Genomic DNA, 18,945 nt, shown 5'->3' on the forward strand with positions numbered 1-18,945 from the left:
TCATGTGGTTCCCCTTTCATTTATTGGGCAATATTTTACTTTGCACACTAGGTATCGTTTTAAAAGCTTAAACCTGACTGAAAAGACAACTTTTTTAGATAATATTATAGACTTTTTTTTTATAATATAAAATTTAAAACATTAAAATGCAATACAACAATGAGGTAAAAGCTGTTTTTTATCAAATCAAGAATACAATGTGTCTACCATGGTAGATTAACGCCATCATGCTGATAAAATCCACCATGATGGCTTTTATTAAACTTCATAACAGTGTTTACTATTTCCTCTGTTGTGCAATTTATTTCCATGGGAGCATTTGGTCCTCCCATCTCAGTACGGACCCAACCGGGATGTAAAGCAACACAAAGAATTTTATCTGGTAATAATTCAATACTGAACGACTTGGTAGCAGCATTCAAGGCAGCTTTAGAACAGCGATAAGTAAAGAAACCACCGGTCGTATTAGTGCTTATAGAACCCAAACTGCTACTCATATTAATAATTGCTGCTCGTTCCAGACCCATCTCAAGGGAGTTGTTAGCTTCGGACGCTTTTTTAATTAGAGGCAAACACGCTATGGTCAACATAACAGGTACAACCGAATTGGTTTTAAAAGTATTCATCATTTGATCGGCCTTAACTGCATCAAGATTTGGTTCATTATAAGCAATTGCAGCATTATTGAAGAGGACATTAAGGCCGCAACCTTGCGTGGTGTCGTCAATTTGCTTAACTAAGTCATCATAAGCCTCGAAATTGTTCAAATCTATACGAAAAAAGAAATAGAAATGCCATCAATAAGCTCATGTTAAAAAAACAGAATGCTTACCAATCTCTATTATATGAATGCAAGGATGTTCCGCTGCTAAGTCTTGAAGTTCCTAAAATAAAACAAAAAGCACAAGTTTAAATGATATTGTCCCAAAAAAAAGTTCATTAAGTTCGCCGTGTCGAATTTTTTATAACCTCTACCATGGATCACATGTGAAAAGTTCTTTGAATGACTTTTTCAAATATTTACGAGTTTTACCAATTTATAGACCGAGAAGTCATAGAAAAATTCCACCTTCAAACTTCTTGGCAAATCAAATAATAATTGCTCCCTCCAGAGGAAGTAAACTTGGGAGATCGGTTTATATGGCACCTTTATCTTGTTATGAACCGATTTAGACCATACTTGGCACAATTATTGAAAGTCAAACCAAACCACCACGTTCAAAATTTGAACCAATTCTAATGGTAATTGCGCTCTCTAAAGGCCCAAAAAGTTAAATTTGAAGATCGTTTATATGGCCATAGCGGCCAGGTTATAGAGCGATTTGAACCATACTTGGCACAGATGTTTGAAGTCATAACAAAACTCCACGTGCAACATTTTAGCCAAATCGAATAAGAATTGCGCGATCTAAAAGCTCATGTAGTATAATAGGGAGATCGGTTTATACGACAGATATATCAAAACATGGACCGATTGACAACGCCAACTAACCTACACTAATGTTATTGTTGTTCTTGTTATAGCCACATCTTCATTTGGAGGTGGCGATACTCGTCAAGCTCCTGTGTGAGCAAACTCCTTCCGGTCGAAAGGAGCTTCGATCTATGTGGTGTTCATCGCTGTCACCAGAAGCTCAGCTAACGGGCGTGTCCATGCGGATAGTGGAATACTTCATCCTGCAAATGCGGTCAATCAGCGTTATTGAGTGGAGAGTCTCAGTGAGATCCCGGGAGGCACAGGCTCTGGTTTATATACTGAGAGCTCGATATGTCCAATCGAGTAATTGGCGCTTTTGAATAACAAATGGCCATCGTGTGCTCGCTGCGGACCGAAACGAGTTTCCTCGCCTATGGAGCCTGACGAAGATCGATAACCCGATAACTTATTAACAAAATTTTTGTATTTTTCGAATAAGAAATGCCACCATGTAGCTTAAAAAGTCAAAGCGGAAGTTCAGTTTGTGTAGTAGCTTTATCAAATCATGTTATGTTGACGTAGAATTTAAGGCGAGTCGAAAAATGGGTAACAGGTTAAATATTTCGATGCAATACAAAGCGAATGGCAGTAAACCAACTATACTATGGTCCAGCATAAACAATAAATAAGGATACCAAACAAGAAAAATTCGGCGGAACCCAGTCGGGATTTGAATCCTGGCGATCATGGCAACATAGAAGGACCGCCGGTGTCTTAGCACTCAAAGCTTTTGACACAGCTTCCAAAAGATGCGCAGAAGTTGTATGTAAATTAGGAAACCCGCCAAATCGAGAGGTAGGTTTATTTGTGATCGTACATGACACAGATGTTGGAGATCATATGCATAATTTCAACCAAATCGGATAACAACTTCGGCTTCTAGGGATCAAGATGTCATGTCGGGAAGTAGGTTTAAATGGGAGTTTTATCGTATATATACCGATTTGGACGGTACTATGCACGCTTGCTGGAATTTGTAATTCAATCAAATCAGATAATAGTTGCGGCTTCTAGGGGCACAAGATATCAAATCGTTAAAGATAACTAGCTGAAACTTTGTACAGATTCTTGTTTTATCCATAGGCAGTATAGCCTATTATTAGGTAAATAGGATATATGGGACTATAGTCGAATCCGCTTCACTGAACAAATCTGATTATATACCTGTATACCTTGATATAGCCCCAATATAGGCCGATCTGTCGATTTAAGGTTCTAGGCCTTTAAAGTCTTATTTACTATCCGAATTCACTGAAATTTCGCACAATGTGTTGCGTTAGGTTACTCGACATTCGTAACGAGTATGGTCAAGATCGGAGTATATTTGGATATAGCTGCCCTATACACCGATATCTCGATCGGATAATAAATACGCCCATAAAAAGCGTATTTATTATCCGATTTCACTGAAATTTGGCACAGAGTCCTACGTTAGTCTTTTCGACATATGCGCCTAATATGGTTTAGATTGGCCTATATTTTTATTTTTCATGCCATATATACAGATTTTCCGATTTACAGTATATGGGTCCATAAAGTGCACAGTGCGCTGTGTAAGGCTTTTCGATATCCGTACTCAATATGGTTTGATATTTCTATATTGGATATAATTGCCATATAGGCCGATCTCCCGATTTAAGGTCTTGGCGTATCTATTATCCGATTTGGATGAAGTTTGACACAGTGATCTACGTTAGGCTTTGTGACAAACCCGCCCAGTATGGTTAGATTGGCCTACATTTGGATATAGCTGTTTAACCGTCTTGAACAAGCGAATTGTATTAGACCACTCGATGTCCGTACCGAGTTTTGTGCAAATTGCGCCATATTTCGATATAGCTCGTCAAGCTTTTAGGTGAGCAAGCGCGTTCCGGTCCATAAGACCGGTCTGTTGTAGTTGTAGCCACATTTTCATGTGGATGTGGCGATTCTCTTCAAGCTCCTGTGGGTGAGCAAGCTCGTTCCGGTCCAAATGACCGATCGCCGCGGGAACAGGGTGGCCATTAGTTATTTTAATGCGCCGGGCGGCACCGGCTCTTGCACAGAGCCGGTGCGTCCTCTCACTGAGTCTCTCCGCGACTGCCGTTGCAGTTACTCCGTATGGAACATTCCACTATTCACAACCTGTGGACGTCTCGTAACAGCAATGAACACCACACAGTTCGGCCCTCAAAGATCCAGCCTGTGTGGTGCTCACAGCTATCCCGTGTAGGGGGAGGCGGGAACGTGATAGCCATTGGCTATTTAAAGGCGCCAATAACTCACTTTGTCATTTCGAGTATCAAGGCTCTCAGTATTTAAGCAAGAGCTGGTGCTCTTGTCCGCGACAGCCATTATGTTACTCTGTATGGAGCATTTCACTATATGCAATATGCGGTTATCCCGCACCTTGGCAGTATTTATAGCAGGCGTCCTCACATACACTTGGACTCAAATTCGAATTTCTGCCCACATAACTTAGAGTCACATATTATCACCATCAACTAATATCGGGTAATTTTATGAAGAGGGTCAAAAAAGTACTTTTCGAAAAAGGAGTCACAAAAAGGGTATTTTTTCAAAAAAGGTCAAAGCCTTTTTTATTTTAGTCATCTTGTTTGACCCATCTATAATAAAGTTGGGGGCCACCATAGCTCGGAAGTTAGCATGTCCAGCATTGACGCTGAACGCCTGGGTCAAAATCTTGGTGAGAATATCAAAAAATGTTGAGAGGTGGTTATCCTCTCCTAGTGCTGGCGACTCTTCCGAGGTATTAATCTTAGTTAATAAGCAGTGTTAACTTATTTACTACGTGGTGTCATTGATATGAGAGAAGCCTCGTTGTTTTTAAATGGAATGTTCAAATGTGACATCTGATTCAGAGCCTGTTCCCAATAATTACCTCAGATTTTTTACCAATTGATCACTGCCACCTGGCAATTCAATGTTATCCTGTATCTTTCTTCTATAAAATCAGCTGATACCGATAAATTGGCGAACGTATCAAATACGAACATGTTGGTAGATTTGACGGTGAAACGTCTTGTTGCGTTACAAGGATCAAGAAGTATTAACCAAGAAGAACTAAAGCGAAAATTAAAAAAGGTAAAAAAATGTCACAAAAAGGGTGATGGTTTCAAAAAAGCTTCAAAATGACCACAACGTCATTAGGGTCACAACGGTAAAGCTGATTGACATGTCCGTTTGGAGTGTGTGGAGGGTTCGCGCCCTCCACGATAAATACCCAATGTGTGGGAATTTATTGGGTAGATGCCCATCTTTAGTCAGTATCAGTGTTGCCGTTTTGTAGGTTCCTACCAAAATCGGTTAGTTTTTTCTCTTGGAAGGCTGACCTGAAATTTTGGTAGGTTTTCCCCACATATAGATACAAAGTTGATTACTGAAAAAAACCCCGGGAATATCTCAAATTGTTTCACTTCCTACCATATCTGTGTATTCGTTAAAAGTGCATACATATCAATGAGTGTTGTCCGAATCAAGTTCAAGCTCAATGATAAGGGACCTCCTTTTATAGCCGAGTCCGAATGGGGTGCTGCAGTGCGACACCTCACAAATGTCGTCAGCATTAGGTATTAGGTACCATAGATGAAAAATTTTTCTAATGTTCTCGCCAGGATTCAAACAAGGCGTTCATTGTCAAAGGCAGATATGGTAACCTCTACACTACGGCTGCCTTCAGATCTAGATAGTTTTATATACAGCTATATAAAATATATAAAGTTATGATCCGATCTAGACTATATTTCTAACGTATGCCGGGGATTTAATAAAACTTTCCGTTCGCTTAAAGAGAATGAAAAAATCGCCTTTTACAAGCAAAATGTTACATCGGGTGATAAAACTCCCATGTACCATACTCAGCATGTAAGTCGAGCGGTCTAATACTGTTACAAAGTGCCTCAGTGTTTCAAATTTCATAGAAAAAGTGCATAAGTTCTGATATTGACTGTAACTGATATGAGTGTCAATGGATCTGTTTCAAGTTTCGTAAATTCTGCGACTCTTATACGTTTAACTCACTTATGCAATATCGGTGCTGCAAGCGATAGCATGTGTGGGGCATGTGGGGCAGATGATAATGAGACATTGGAGCATTTCCTATGTCATTGCCCGGCTTCCGTTGCTCACAGACGCCGATACTTAAGTGGAGACACGTTACCAGACATGAACCAACTTAGGGGAGTTGTATGGAAAACAAGCATGGAATTCCCAACTTAAAATTTTCTTTTTCGCGGATACTTTACAGAGCGCACAACAAGACGATTAATGGCTATGGTGGTCCATGGTGACAAGGGACAGATTAATATCTGCACCCTCTTTTCAACCTAACCTATGCGCTCAACGCTTTTAATCTGACAATCGGGCTAAACAAATATGGTCAGGTCCATACTCGGATGTTGAGAAATACTATGCAAATCACTGTTATGACGAAAACGTTAAGTGCATCATGGACTCAATACCAAAATGGCCAAATATTTGGTGGTGGATATATATCTATATATATTGGTAGGAAATAATGTTCTTGAATGGCAATACTGGTAATGATCGATCTATATATCCATTTGAAAATTCGCTTAAATTCGGTAACCATCTTTGAGATCTTGCGTTTGTGAAAAGATGCGTTCGCTGGAGCGGAAAGTCCCCCTTCAAATATAAAAATGTAGAGTATCCTATTGTTCCTTTCATATCTATAGCAAACTTATCCTGAAAATTGCAAAAACACAGTTTCAGCTGTTTTCGAGACTACACGGCATGAACAAACTTACAAACAAACATAAATTAGGATATTCCCTCTTTCGAGCCTAGCTGAATGTTGGAAAACTTCTTCCAATGGAAAAAGGAAAGCCAGAGGATACCACATACCAACTATAGTATGATGCCTTTCGATCGTTGGCAGAGGTCTTTTCAAATACTTTCTGGTGTGGAGTCTTCAAAGGCTCTGCACATCAGTAGGCCCTACTTCTATCACAAAAACGCTTCTATGAGATGAATTCAAAGGCTCTCTACACTGGTAGGTCTTACTTATATCACGAAACGCTTCTACGAGATGAATACAACAACTTAGATATATTTCGCAGATCTGTACTATATAATCTGTTTTGTTTCCAGTTGCAGTAACTTCATTTAATCCTCTTGGGTTGCTTCCCACCACAATTAACAAGAGCAAATTTAGTTGCAAGCAATTTCATTTTATTCATTTATATCACTTAGTCTTAACTACCATGGCAATTTGTCACCATTGTACTGATAGAAACCTCCATTATGCTTCGCTTTGAACTTCATGATAGTATCAATGATTTCCGCAGTTGTGGGATCAACTTCCAATGGAGCGTTCTTTCCACCCATTTCTGTGCGCACCCAGCCGGGATGTAAGGCAACACAAAGAATGTTATGCGGCAACAAATCAATACTCAGCGATTTTGTTGCAGCATTTAAAGCAGCTTTGGAAGTCCGATATGCATAGAGGCCACCAGTTTCATTCATTTCGATTGATCCCAACATAGAGCTCATATTTATAATAGCAGCCCTCTGTACACACAAATCGAGAGATTCCTGTGATTTGGAGGCTTTTTTAAGTAATGGTAAACAGGCTTTAGCCAACATAATAGGCACAACTGTGTTGGTTTCTAATGTATTCATTATATCCTCTGCCTTAGTCATATTTATCCTAGTCGATTTTGGAGAAATTCCGGCATTATTGAAGAGTAGATTGAGACCATAGCCACCTGTGATGTCATCTATTTGTTTAACTAAATTGTCGTGGGAATAATAGTCGCGCAAATCTATATAAATAGAACAGTCAATTTATTTCTGAACTTCTACGATCGCTTTGGATGAACAGCAACCAACACTTACCAATTTCCATTACATGAATATTGGAATTTTGGGCAGCCAAATTTAGAAGGTCCTGAAAAGGAATTTTTTTCTTTAAGTAATCTTAAGTTTTTACTGCCAAAAAAAAAAGTTTCAAAGGAATTTGTATGCGTGTTCGCTTGAAAAGCTGACAGTGCGCATACATTTAAAAGCTAAGATAAATGGAACACAAACATCAAAGGTTGTGGACACCGACAAAGTGTGTATGTATATTGTTTGGGACAAACGGCAGCAGATTTATTGACGGTTGAACACTTTTCATTTCTCTTTCGGCACATAGTCCGTTCGTAATTCTGGACTAAAGCGCACCTCACAGGCTGGAACATTGATGTCCGATTTGTGTGGTTTTCATTGCTGTCACAAGAAGCTTAGCTGCGATATACCGGGCGCGTCCAGAGGAATGCTCCACACGGAGTAGTTGTAATGGCAGTCGCGGACAATCAGTGATATTGGGCGGAGAGTCTCTGTGAGAGGCCGGGCGGCATCGGCTCTTGCACAAATACTGAATGCCTATGATGCTCGATATGACAAGGCAGGTTATTCGCGCCTTTAAATAACCAATGCCAACCTATTCCCGCGGCGATCGGTCCTTTGTACCGGAACGAGCTTATTCACCAACAGGATCTTGACGAGGATCGCCACCTCCACATGAAAATGTGGCAACAACAACAACTTTTAGGATCTTACGTCAATATTTCCCAACCCTGGTCAGCCAAAAGCTCAACAGACCGCTGGCGTTCGTATTTTGGGATACACATGGAATTTTATTTATCGAACCACCTTGAAAAGTTAACTTGCGTTGTTAGTCCGTTTGAAGGAAAAAAATGCTAAGAAAGGTCCAAAATGCAAAAGAGCAAATGTGCTCTTGCCCCCAGATGACTGAGATAAATCCATCTACAAAAATGGTCTTGAAATGTTAGCGCTGAATTGGGTGTATTGTCTTCTGAGGAAACCATGTGATGAATAGAGTAAAACTTTGATGAAAACAATTATTTTTCATGTTATCCTACGGACTCTTCACCCATGTGTTCGTTCACATAGGATGGTACTATATTCGTTTTTCACAGTTTAAAACTAATTTTTTTCGCGATTAATTTTTGAAACACTTCAAAAATCTTAATGATACCATAATACTTTAATTAAAATTTTTTCCTAAGTAATGAGAAAATGTCTTACTGAATGGAGTGGAATCAGCAAGTTTTTTTACATCAACATCTATTATCTGAAAAAGTAATCGTAAAACAATTTCGCAAAAAGCGAACATAGTACTAACCTTAATCTTGAAAAGCAAAGAGTCTATGCAATTTAAATTGAATAAACAAACGTATCTCAACATGTGATACGTCTACAAGAAGTTCGCAATACAAAATACAACTCGGCCACATTCCAATAAAAAGAACAAGACGATAAATATTTTAAAATTCGCAAAGAGAGTCAAAAGAGAGACTGGAATTGTCATTTGAAGGAACAGTGAGTGAGATAAACTATTACAAAAAGAAGTAAATAACCCTACGCGGCTTATTTCATGTGCAAGCTTTCTCGTGTTGAACCGTTCAGCGTTTTTGCGGTTGTGTGACGTACTTTATTTTTTTGCGGTTGTATAGAAATATAGAAGCCTCTTAAGTTGTAGCATAGCAGAGTGTGAATTTTGTATCAAAAGTGAAGAAAACATAATAGCTTTTAAACTATTGCCTGTTCTAATAATTGCTGTAGTTGCTATTCTGGAAAATAAGCGTCAAAAAATGGCACCAATAAGTAAGTAAAATTTATGCGATGCTGTTCGGCACATAAATTATCATACATGTCGTTCCTATGAATGACATACGTATTTTCATGTATGTATTGCGCCGCATACATAGGAAATTATAAAATTATTTGCAAAGAACCTAAAATGGAAAGTCTGATGTAGGTCTTACCTTGGCTTGGTCCTTGTTGCGGCATGTGGCGAACAAATGTTGCGGGGGTTTGGGCAATTTCACCAAAGCTTTAACCAAACCCAAACCCAGACCACGATTACATCCGGTTATCAAAATTGAATTCATTTTGTAGGTAGAAAGAAGGCAACGACGATATAGGTCTCTCCGATACGCTAGTTTAATTTATTCCAAATTAAGATCTTGGTGGCAAATTCTCGATCTTGTAAGTGCCGTGTGCTGTTCCACGACGAATAATCTAAAAAATTTTAAAATGAGTGCAAAGATTAAACAAATACACAATGTGAATCGTAAAGATTTATATTCAAAGTGACGCAATCTGAACCTGATAAAAAAATCGATGTATTCAAGTATTTATTTTTCGCGTATTCCCCTTCCTGTCGTCTCTTATTTGTTATTAAGTGCTTTCTAATTTACACAATATAAAATTTCGAATTCAATGGAAACTAAAAGAACATGTTTCTCGGGGTTATTAACAATTGTTGCTTTTTGCACATTCTCTTCGTAGTTGCCACATGTTCTTTAAGAAAAATAGCGGAATTTAAGTTGGAATCTCTTGCGTTTGCGAGAGATTTCGAACATATATTTGTGTGCAGGGCTGATTTTGTTGGATTGGAACAAATTTGTCTTCTATATTTTAACGCATATATGCATCGGCCAAAAGTCCATTACTTTTTATCTAGTAAAACATTTATTTTATATCACCATTTGTTATTTTATTTACCAATCGGGCAGATTCGCGAGCTTATGGACAAATGATAACTTTTTTTTTTCTATAAATGCTTTAAACGGACCAACGCTAACACTCATCCAAAAGTATGTGGCCGGCAACGTCGACAACAACACTCATCCGATAAAATCAATTATCAATAAAAGAAAAAATTTAGCCATAAATAAATGATTTTCGGAGTTCATAATTGCGGTATAATTAATATTCTTAGGTACTGCTAGGGGTTTTATTTACAAATTTAGCGGAGTTTATATGGAGAAAAATGCTATCTCCGATTAGCTAAGCGGCTAATCTTATCGCCGCTTACTATAGCCGTTCATTAAAACATGTTTTCATCATTCGATTGAATGACAAAACCAAAAGAGGAACAACGCAACATATTTACTTAATGATTAAACGTTCTGGAATGGCAAAATTGCTTAGGATTTTAAAAAATGAACTCTGAGAAACAATTATTTAGAGTTAGAATTACGTATTTTGTTTGTTTTGATGATATTAGATTATTTCGGATGTGTATCACTGCTGCCAACGTTAAAGTACAAAGCATTTAGAGGGCAGAGCGTTTTATTTAAACCATAGGCTAGCGAATCCGCTAGACTGGTAAATAAACAAAGCAACTGTCAAATAAACTTTCTTTTAGGCTTCATTAAGTTTTGTGAAATAATTTTGCAAATTGGGAATCCGTTAAAGCATTTATAGTAGCATAATCTGGCACCACGGATCATTATCTCATTTGTTGATTCTCTATTTGTGCTTTCGCGAGAGTCTTTCTCATATGTCAAATTACTTCCAAGCCGACTTCCAGCCTATTTGCGAAAATCTGTCAAACTCTCACTCATCGGTGTTTATCTGCCATTATTTTTTTTTGTGCAAACGGTTCGAAATTGTGAAATATTTTTTATTGTCTGTGGCTTTTAAGCAGATTGATCAACCACTTGATATAAGTTCAAAGTAAATTATAAAATCAATGTTTACTATATGGAATTCAAAGCTGGTTGTTACATTTGTACGTTCCACCAAACCGACAGTTGTAGCTAACTCTGCCGCCACCTCAAACGTTAGGAGAACAATTGCAACGAATTTGCGTCAACAACGAAGTATGAGCCAGTCCGGATCTCGTAAGTTTATAAATTCTTTTGAATTTTTATTCATTCATAGATTATATAATTACCCAATAACTGCGGAACAATTGTCAGTATTTGCTTTTATATTTACACTTTTTTTTATAGTCTATTGAATGTGCAAAGTCATTCACTTGATCACAAATTCTTGAGTTTATCTTTTGCAGTCGTTGTTTTTGTTTTATATTGACATTCTTTATAGCCTTTGTGTTTTTCACATCTACTCGTTATTCTAACTGTAGCCCTCAACGTTGTTATTTTTTTAATATTTCGCCACTAACACACATGGTGGTAAGGCAAAAAGAGGTAATCTCAATTGCCGTAACATGCTGCTTACCGTCATATTGTTTTTGGCGTTGTCAAAATTCAAATAGGTCTGTTCGCTTACATACGAAAAACATGCCAAGTTCAGTCGGGCCGAATCTCGGTTACACTAATACCCCAGTTTATATCTGATTTTTTTTTTTTTTTTTTTGAAAAAAAAACATTGATTTTGGGTCTCAGGAAGTCAATCGGATGACTATATGGTGGTATATATGTAGGGTGAGTGCACCAGCAGTTGGCAGTTTGAGGACTTTGCCTTTTAAATCTATCGCCTTTCCGGGTACAAATGCTCAATTCAATTGAAATTTGGTTTTTACAAATAAATTATAAATAAATTAAAATAAAAACTTACAATTTCTCTTATTAAATACTAAAAATTTTAAATTTTATTGGGTACCTTTAATCGTAGGTATATCCGATGTGGACCGATTTGAAACTGAAACAAATTTTCCACATTTCGCGGAAATCGATTAAAAAATACGTATTTATGAGATCAAGAAGTTCAATCGAGAGATGGCATATATAAGGTATATCTAAATATTATCCGATCTGGATTGTATTCGGTGCGAAAATAGAGGGTACCATACCGCTCTCACTCTCCCTCTCTCTATACAATCGGAAACAAATTGTATGTCAGCTTTATGTTGTTGTTGTAGCTACATTTTCATGTGGAGACGGCAATCCACGTCATGCTTCTGTAGGTGAGCCAGCTCGTTCCGGTCCAAAGGACGGATCGCCGCGGGAATTGTGTGGCCATTGGTTAGTTAATTTCGCCAATAACTCGCCTTGTCATATCGAGCATCATAGGCCCTCAGTATTCGTGTAAGAGCCGGTGCCACCCGACCTCTCACTGCGACTGCCGTTGCACCTACTCCTTATGGAGTATTCCACTATCCGCAACCTATGGACTCACCCGGTAGCTCGTGCTAAGCTTCTCTCGACAGCAACGAACACCACACAGATCGGACCTCAATGGGGATTGGATCACAATATGATCCGTTCTGGACCATTTTCGAATGAAGGGAGATCTAATATAACATTTATGGCAAATTTCGTAAAAATTGGCTAAGAATATTTGTTTTAAAAGCTGAAGCCTTTCTTTGTATGTTAAAATTATAATTCTTAAATGGGGCGAAAAGCTTTGATTGCATGTTTGAACAAATAAAAATTACATGTTTGAATAAATAAGTCTAAAATCTAAGACTGAAAATCGGGTTGCCGGCTATATAGGATCTATCGAACTAAGCCTGATTATGGGTAGAAAAGTAATCTTTTCCTAGTTTTTTATAAATTTCTTCATTTTAAAAGGCTCAAAATCTTAATTTACTTTATTAGTATTCTGACGTTAAGAGTCATAGGAGGAAAATGCCACGTGGTCTCAAACTTAGTACAAATTATTTTGTCCATAGGAAGGTTAATTTCCAAGATAGGCAACATGGGACAATGTCTTGCTATATCACCCTTATAAACCGATCTGGCAATTCGATTCCTTTATGCGAAGGAGAAATATTTCAATGCCGAAAATTAAATATTTTATGATCCCTAAAGGCGGTATCGAATAAAAAAATGACGTATATTGACCATTTTTTAATATTAAGTTTTACACATTCTTAGTTACTTGAGTTTAGAAAAGGTTCGAATATTGGTATGTGCTGAATTTAAGAGCACTTACCCTATATGGAACATTATGGGCGACATTTGGTGCAGATGAAGAGGACATTAGTGTACTTCACGCACATAATTTCAACAAAATCTTAAAAATTTAAACGCTCAAGCAGTCAAATTGGGGAAGGTTTTATATATTTGTGGTTGTTCAAGCGAAGGTGTTCGGCACGTATCAAATTTAAACATATAAGGCGGATAATTAATTCGCATAAGGCTCACGAAATCAAAAAATTCAATTTTATGTAAATACAAGGTTTCAATAATAGAATATTCCGGACAGCAGTTCGAGTACTAAAATTTTTTATTGCATTTTTGAAAGTATGTGCGATTAAGATTATTTATTTATGTTTAATTTTTTATGTCATCTCTTATTAGTGTCGTTTTGTATTGACAGTCTTAATGCTCATTGGACCTATTCACTTTTTGTATTCTATGTGTATATGCTTGGTTCATACGTAACTTTACAATATTGGAGAATTGTCAGAATGCAGAGGTCATGCGAACAGCTGATTAAATCTTTAAAAGAAATTCCATTTGATCCGATATTGTTATAATGAGAGTTATAATAATGAAATATACAAATAGAAATTACATTTGAAGAAGATAAGTTGTAAAACAAAGTTTATGCTTCACTTTATGTTTTTGCAACTGACCTAACCTTCTATTAGTGAATCCTGCTGCTCACGGTAGTTTCTTCGGGGGTAGATTTTTTGTTTGTTGTGCTAATGACACTACCTCTTAATTTTACAATGGAGAATTTTTTGCATATCAAGTTTTCTAAATAGTTTATATTTCTAGCTATTTTGTTGTAATCATGTGTGGGGCATGTGGGGAAAATGATGAGACGTTGGAGCATTTCCTATGTCATTGTCCGGCTTTCGAGGTTAACAGACACTGTCAATTAAATCAGGACAAAACACCAGACACGAACAACCTTAGGAGCGTGGTATGGACAACAATTTAGGATTTTGAAAGTAACACGGAGTTCCTGACTTGAATTTTCTTTTTCGAGGTTACTTTTTAGTATTCAGAGCGCACAAATATCCAATTGCTGGTGTAGGTATGGTTTTTACTGTAGCCACATTTTCATGTGGAGGTGGACATCCTCATCAAGCTCCTGTAGGTGAGCAAGCTCGTTCCAGTCCAAAGGAACGATAGCCGAGGGAAGAGTGTGGCCATTGTTAATTTAATGGCGTCAAAAACTCTCTTTGTCATATCGAGCATCATATGCTCTAAGTATTTATGCCAGAACCGTTGCTGCCTGGTCTCTAAATGAGACTCCTGTCGATGCCATTGATTGTCCGCGACTGTCATTGCAGCTACTCCGTATGTAGCATTTCTCTATAAGCAAATTGTTGACGCGCCCTCTTTTCAAGCTAACCTGTGCTTGGCTGGAAAGAGCGTGCGTATATAAATCTGCCCCATGCCACTATAGACCAGTAAAAAAAGTAACCTCAAAAAAGAAGGGTTCTAATTAGAACTCCTTTTAATTAAGAAAAATAAAATTTTTAATTTTAAAATCGAATATATGCTTCACATTTTGCTTGTCCTGCGAATCTTAAAAATCAAAAATAGGAAAAAATCAATTACTTTTTTTTGAAGGCTCTTTAAGTAAGTCTAGCGGCCTGGCTGCGGAGGTCGAAGCTTGTGGGGAGATGCAGCGAGCGTCTCGGACGTTTGAGTGCTGTTTGGGATGGTGGATTCTTACTATGAAGAATTCGTTGACTCAACGTGGGCTGGCGCTGCACCCTGCAGCCCCTTTGGCACCGGAACGAGGACGTCGATTGTTCTTGAGCTAGGAAAGTCCTTACCGGCCACTGCAATGTGAGGTCCCTGACATGTCGATGGGCTCGAGACGAAGAGGGTTTCGGCAAAGTGGGGGAGAATTTGGAGATAATACCCCGCGATGACGGAGACAAGGCGTAGGATTATGGGTGGCCACATATTCTCTTAACTGAGCTTTATACAATCTTTCTACCCCCGAGTCATTCAGAACTTCTGTAAGGAATGGCCGGCGGGGCGGCCCTCTTGTCGGTGAGACTTCTTTCGGTCTTTACGCCGGCTCTTTAGTTTACCTTTATCCAGAGGTCATAGAGTGAACCGGTTGACAACTGCGATTGCCAGGCGCGTGTCCTTTAAGCTAACCTAAGGCTAGCCGAGTGATTCTGAACTTCTGTAAGGAAACGCCGGCGGGGCGGCCCTCTTGTCGGTGAGACTTCTTTCAGTCTACGCCGGCTCTTTAGTTTACCTTTATCCAGAGGTCACAGAGTGAACCGTTTGAAAAATGCCATTGCCAGGCTTAAAATTTCGCTACAATACTTATTTTTGATGTTGGCCTGTTTTTATACCCACCACCATAGGATGAGGTGTACTAATATAGTCATTCCGTTTGTAACTTGAAATTTTGCACATATACTTAGTATCGATGTAGCTTTTTGGGGATTGCAAATGAGCCATATCGGTTCATATTTAGATATAGCTCCCTATAAACCGATCTCTCGATTTGACTTTTTGGGCTCCAGAAAGCCGCAATTTTTGTCCGATTTGACTGATATTTTGTATGAAGTGTTTTGTTCTGACTTCCAACACAACTGTGTTAAGTATGGTCTAAATCGGTCAATGACCTGGTATAGCTCCCATATTAATCCATCTCCCGATTTGACTTCTAGAGCCTCTGGAAGCCGCAATTTTTATTTTGGCTTTGGCTGATATTTTGCATGTAGTGTTTTGTTATGACTTCCAACAACTTTCTCAAATACGGTCCAAATCGGTCTATAACCTGATATAGCTCCCATATAAACCGATCTCACGATTTTACTTTCTTGAACCACTGTAAACCGAAATTTTTGCCCGATTTGGCTGAAATTTTGCATGTAGTGTTCCATTATGAATTTTGGCTTAAATTTGGCATATAGTGTTTTGTTATGACTTCCAACTACTGTGTCAAATACGGTCCAAATCGGTCTAGAATTTGATATAGCTCCCACATAAACCGATCTCACGATTTGACTTCATGAGCCATTGTAAACCTAAATGTTTGCCGATTTGGGTGAAATTTTGCATGTAGTGTTTCGTATTGTCTTTGGCTTAAATTTGGCATTTAGTGTTCTGTTATGACTTCCAACAACTGTGTCAAATATAGTCCAAATCGGTCTATAACCTGATATAGCTCCCATATAAACCAATCTCTCCCAGCGCTTAGTACGGTCCAAATTGGTCTATAACCTGATATAGCTCCCATACAAACCGATCTCCCGATTTGACTTCTTGCTGCCCCTTGAAGCCGTAATTTTTGTCCGATTTGGCGTTGTGACTTCCAACAACTGTGCCAAGTACGGCCAAAATCTTCCATGTAAACCGGTGTCTCTTTCATCCTTGTTTGGTTCCCAGAAGCTTTAATTTTTGCTGGTTTAAAAGATGTTTAATTATGCACTACAATTTAATTTATTTTGTATAAATTTTTAGCAAAATCCATGGTGGTGGGTTCCGAAGATTGGGCCCGGCCGAACTTGGCACGCTTTTACTTGTTGTAAATAGATTATTTCGAACCATTTATGAATATAGCTCCATTGTAAACCGAGTGAACCGGTTGACAACTTCGGTTGCCAGGCTTAAAATTTGATGTTGGCCGGTTTTTATAAATAGATTATATCGAACCATATATGTATATAGCTCGTTTTTAAACCGATCCTCGGAATGTGCATTCGAAATGAATAATATTTTTGCATATCAAATTCCAGTTATATCCAGTACCTACACGATTATACGAAATATTTATTTACACTATGCGTTGCTATGGTATTGGACAAAAATCGATTACTTCTACCAACTTTCATGTAGATATAGGCCCAATCGCAAAAGAACAACCCTGTGGTGAGGTAGTACATGTATAAGGAAACTCCCGCAATATTGAATTGGAAAAAGGCGTTGTTACCACTCGTATCGAAATTATATCTCCTCAAAAAAGAGATTGTTGACCAGTACATCGGTCCAAATAGGTCACACAAGTGTGTAAAGAGTGTGAGATACTTGGAATTGATTTTTTCTTGTTTTCGTAATTTGAGAGTGTCACACAAAGCGGTACTTAACCCCTAAGGAACAATGCGAACATTGAAATTTATGTTTCCATTATAATTACCATTGCACGATAAACGAGACTTATTTGCTTGTCGAAGGTGTGAAACTTGTTTACATGGCAATGTTTCAGAACTTGTCGTCTGGTTCTCGTTAACCACTCAACTAGTGAGCTGTTGTGTTGGCGAAACTGGTAGTTTGGCACCAGTATCCTTCTTATTCTTAATCAAGTAAGAATCCTTTTTCTTTTTCTGTGTGTTTCGTACTGTGTCTTATTGCTGACCAGTTTAAAGTTTCTATTTCCATGAATTATTTTGTATTTTTATCCGCCTCTGAAGCTATGAATCTTAGAGACAATCGTCGTTCTGTTTATAAATCTGATTATCTTGAAATTCGCCTCAAGAAAAGGATGAGTGATGCAGAAAACGACAATAATGGGATTGAAGAACAACACCAAGATGATGGCAGTGATGATATATGGGGCGAAATCGTTGGTATGTTCCTGCCATCCATAGGTGCACTGTAGTTACTTAATAATCTATAAAATGCACTTGCTGTTTTCCCATTCAGTTTGTGTTTCTGTGTGCACATTTTTTTTTTATTAATGACCGACCTTTGCATTCCCCTCCCACCTCAAGTGCTATGTGTGTATATTTAATTTATGAGCTTTTTTTTATTGATATTTTGTATTTGCCTTGTCCTCAAATATTGACTAGGTTTTGTGTTGTAAGTTAGTAGTCAACTGCATTGGATTGAAGTTTTGTTTTTGTGTTATGACTGAGTTATCTTTTGCTGGTTTGTTTTTCTTTTGTGTAGAATGTTCGCTAATGTCAATATTTTCATAGCAGGATAATTTTACAGAGCGACCCTTTTTTAGTTCTATGACGAAATTATAGAGAACTATGCATATCCTCTCGCTAATATTGTTCCGATTATTTTTATTATTTCTATCTAGAACAATGACGTCAAAATGGTTTGCTTTTGGCTATGGCACACTCTTGTTTCACAACTAGGCCGAATAAAAAAAAGTGATGTCAGAGTACTATTTGATTTTTCCTATTTGACTTTCAAAATAGTAGGAAACATATAGTCAAAAATATATTTGCAATGAATTGCTTGCATGATTACAGTCATTAACTATTACTGTACTATAGTGATAGCTTCATACTTTCCAATCAAATAATTTTTTAATTTATTTATAAATTTAGTTCCCTATTGAGGTACAGTATCGGCCAAAAACCTAAGCACCCTCTCAGTTAATTTTTTTTTAAATGATACTTTTTTTAAGAAAAAGTTATATTTTTTTTTATTTGTCTACATCTTTATTATTGAAAAACAAAAACTTAAGGAATTTTGAATTTAATAAAAAAAGTTAAAAATTCGCCTCTCAATAAGTCCATTGTTACGCGTGCTTTGTGGCACCGTTGAAACCACATGTTATGCAAGTCAACCTTTGGCATTTAGCGGAAAAAAAGTTGGATATCATCTCACGGTAGCGCTCACCGTTCATATTTACGTTACGATTCGCATCGTCTTTGAAGAAGTATGGTCCAATGATGGCGCCAGCCCATAAACCGCACCGAAATTTGACTTTTACTTGATGCATTGGTAGCTCCTGCAAGGCTTCTGGCTGATCTTCACTCCAAAATCGACAATTATGCTTATTTACGTATCCATTGAACCAAAAATGAGCTTCGTCGTAAAATGGAAGAAGCGCGCGATGAACTTTCTTAACAAAGCGCGCAT

General features: G+C 37.8%; 2 protein-coding genes across 10 annotated transcripts in view; one reads left to right on the forward strand and one right to left on the reverse strand.

Annotated features, from left to right (window-relative positions):
• Positions 1-13,357, reverse strand: LOC106080854 (C-signal). Of its 7 annotated transcripts, none has more exons than XM_013242453.2 (4): positions 9,611-9,786; positions 9,268-9,523; positions 833-884; positions 1-769 (listed from the first exon to the last, which is right to left on the reverse strand). In XM_013242453.2, the coding sequence occupies exons 2-4, from the start codon at positions 9,391-9,393 to the stop codon at positions 204-206; spliced, it is 744 nt and encodes a 247-aa protein (XP_013097907.1). In that variant the 5' UTR covers positions 9,394-9,523; positions 9,611-9,786; the 3' UTR covers positions 1-203. The 7 variants fall into 7 exon arrangements, with proteins under 7 accessions (XP_013097907.1, XP_013097906.2, XP_013097902.2 ...); XM_013242452.2 differs by lacking the exons at positions 1-769; positions 833-884; positions 9,611-9,786 and adding exons at positions 6,646-7,260; positions 7,334-7,385; positions 13,133-13,357; XM_013242448.2 differs by lacking the exons at positions 1-769; positions 833-884; positions 9,611-9,786 and adding exons at positions 6,646-7,260; positions 7,334-7,385; positions 11,187-11,433.
• LOC106080851 (thioredoxin reductase 1, mitochondrial) overlaps positions 8,846-18,945 on the forward strand; it is a 27,356-nt gene continuing 17,256 nt past the window's right edge. Inside the window, exon 1 of one of the 3 annotated variants that reach the window (XM_013242445.2) lies at positions 8,846-9,106. In XM_013242445.2, coding sequence (XP_013097899.1) covers positions 9,094-9,106 — 13 coding nt within the window. In that variant the 5' untranslated portion in view covers positions 8,846-9,093. Of the gene's footprint in view, positions 9,107-10,827; positions 11,134-17,524; positions 17,694-18,945 lie in introns of those variants that run through there. The other 2 variants (XM_013242443.2, XM_013242442.2) reach the window with 2 other exon arrangements.

This window comes from Stomoxys calcitrans, chromosome 4 (genome assembly GCF_963082655.1).
Source record: "Stomoxys calcitrans chromosome 4, idStoCalc2.1, whole genome shotgun sequence".
NCBI classification, from domain to species: Eukaryota; Metazoa; Arthropoda; class Insecta; order Diptera; family Muscidae; genus Stomoxys; species Stomoxys calcitrans.

What these genes read in the sequence shown, in the direction of transcription:
- LOC106080854 (XM_013242453.2), bottom strand. Translation starts at nt 9,393, where the DNA reads ATGAATTCAATTTTGATAACCGGATGTAATCGTGGTCTGGGTTTGGGT. An exon ending in GCAACAAGGACCAAGCCAAG is followed by an intron (nt 885 to 9,267) that starts GTAAGACCTACA and finishes GTTTTATTTTAG; the next exon opens with GAACTTCAAGACTTAGCAGC. An exon ending in CATTCATATAATAGAGATTG is followed by an intron (nt 770 to 832) that starts GTAAGCATTCTG and finishes TTTTTCGTATAG; the next exon opens with ATTTGAACAATTTCGAGGCT.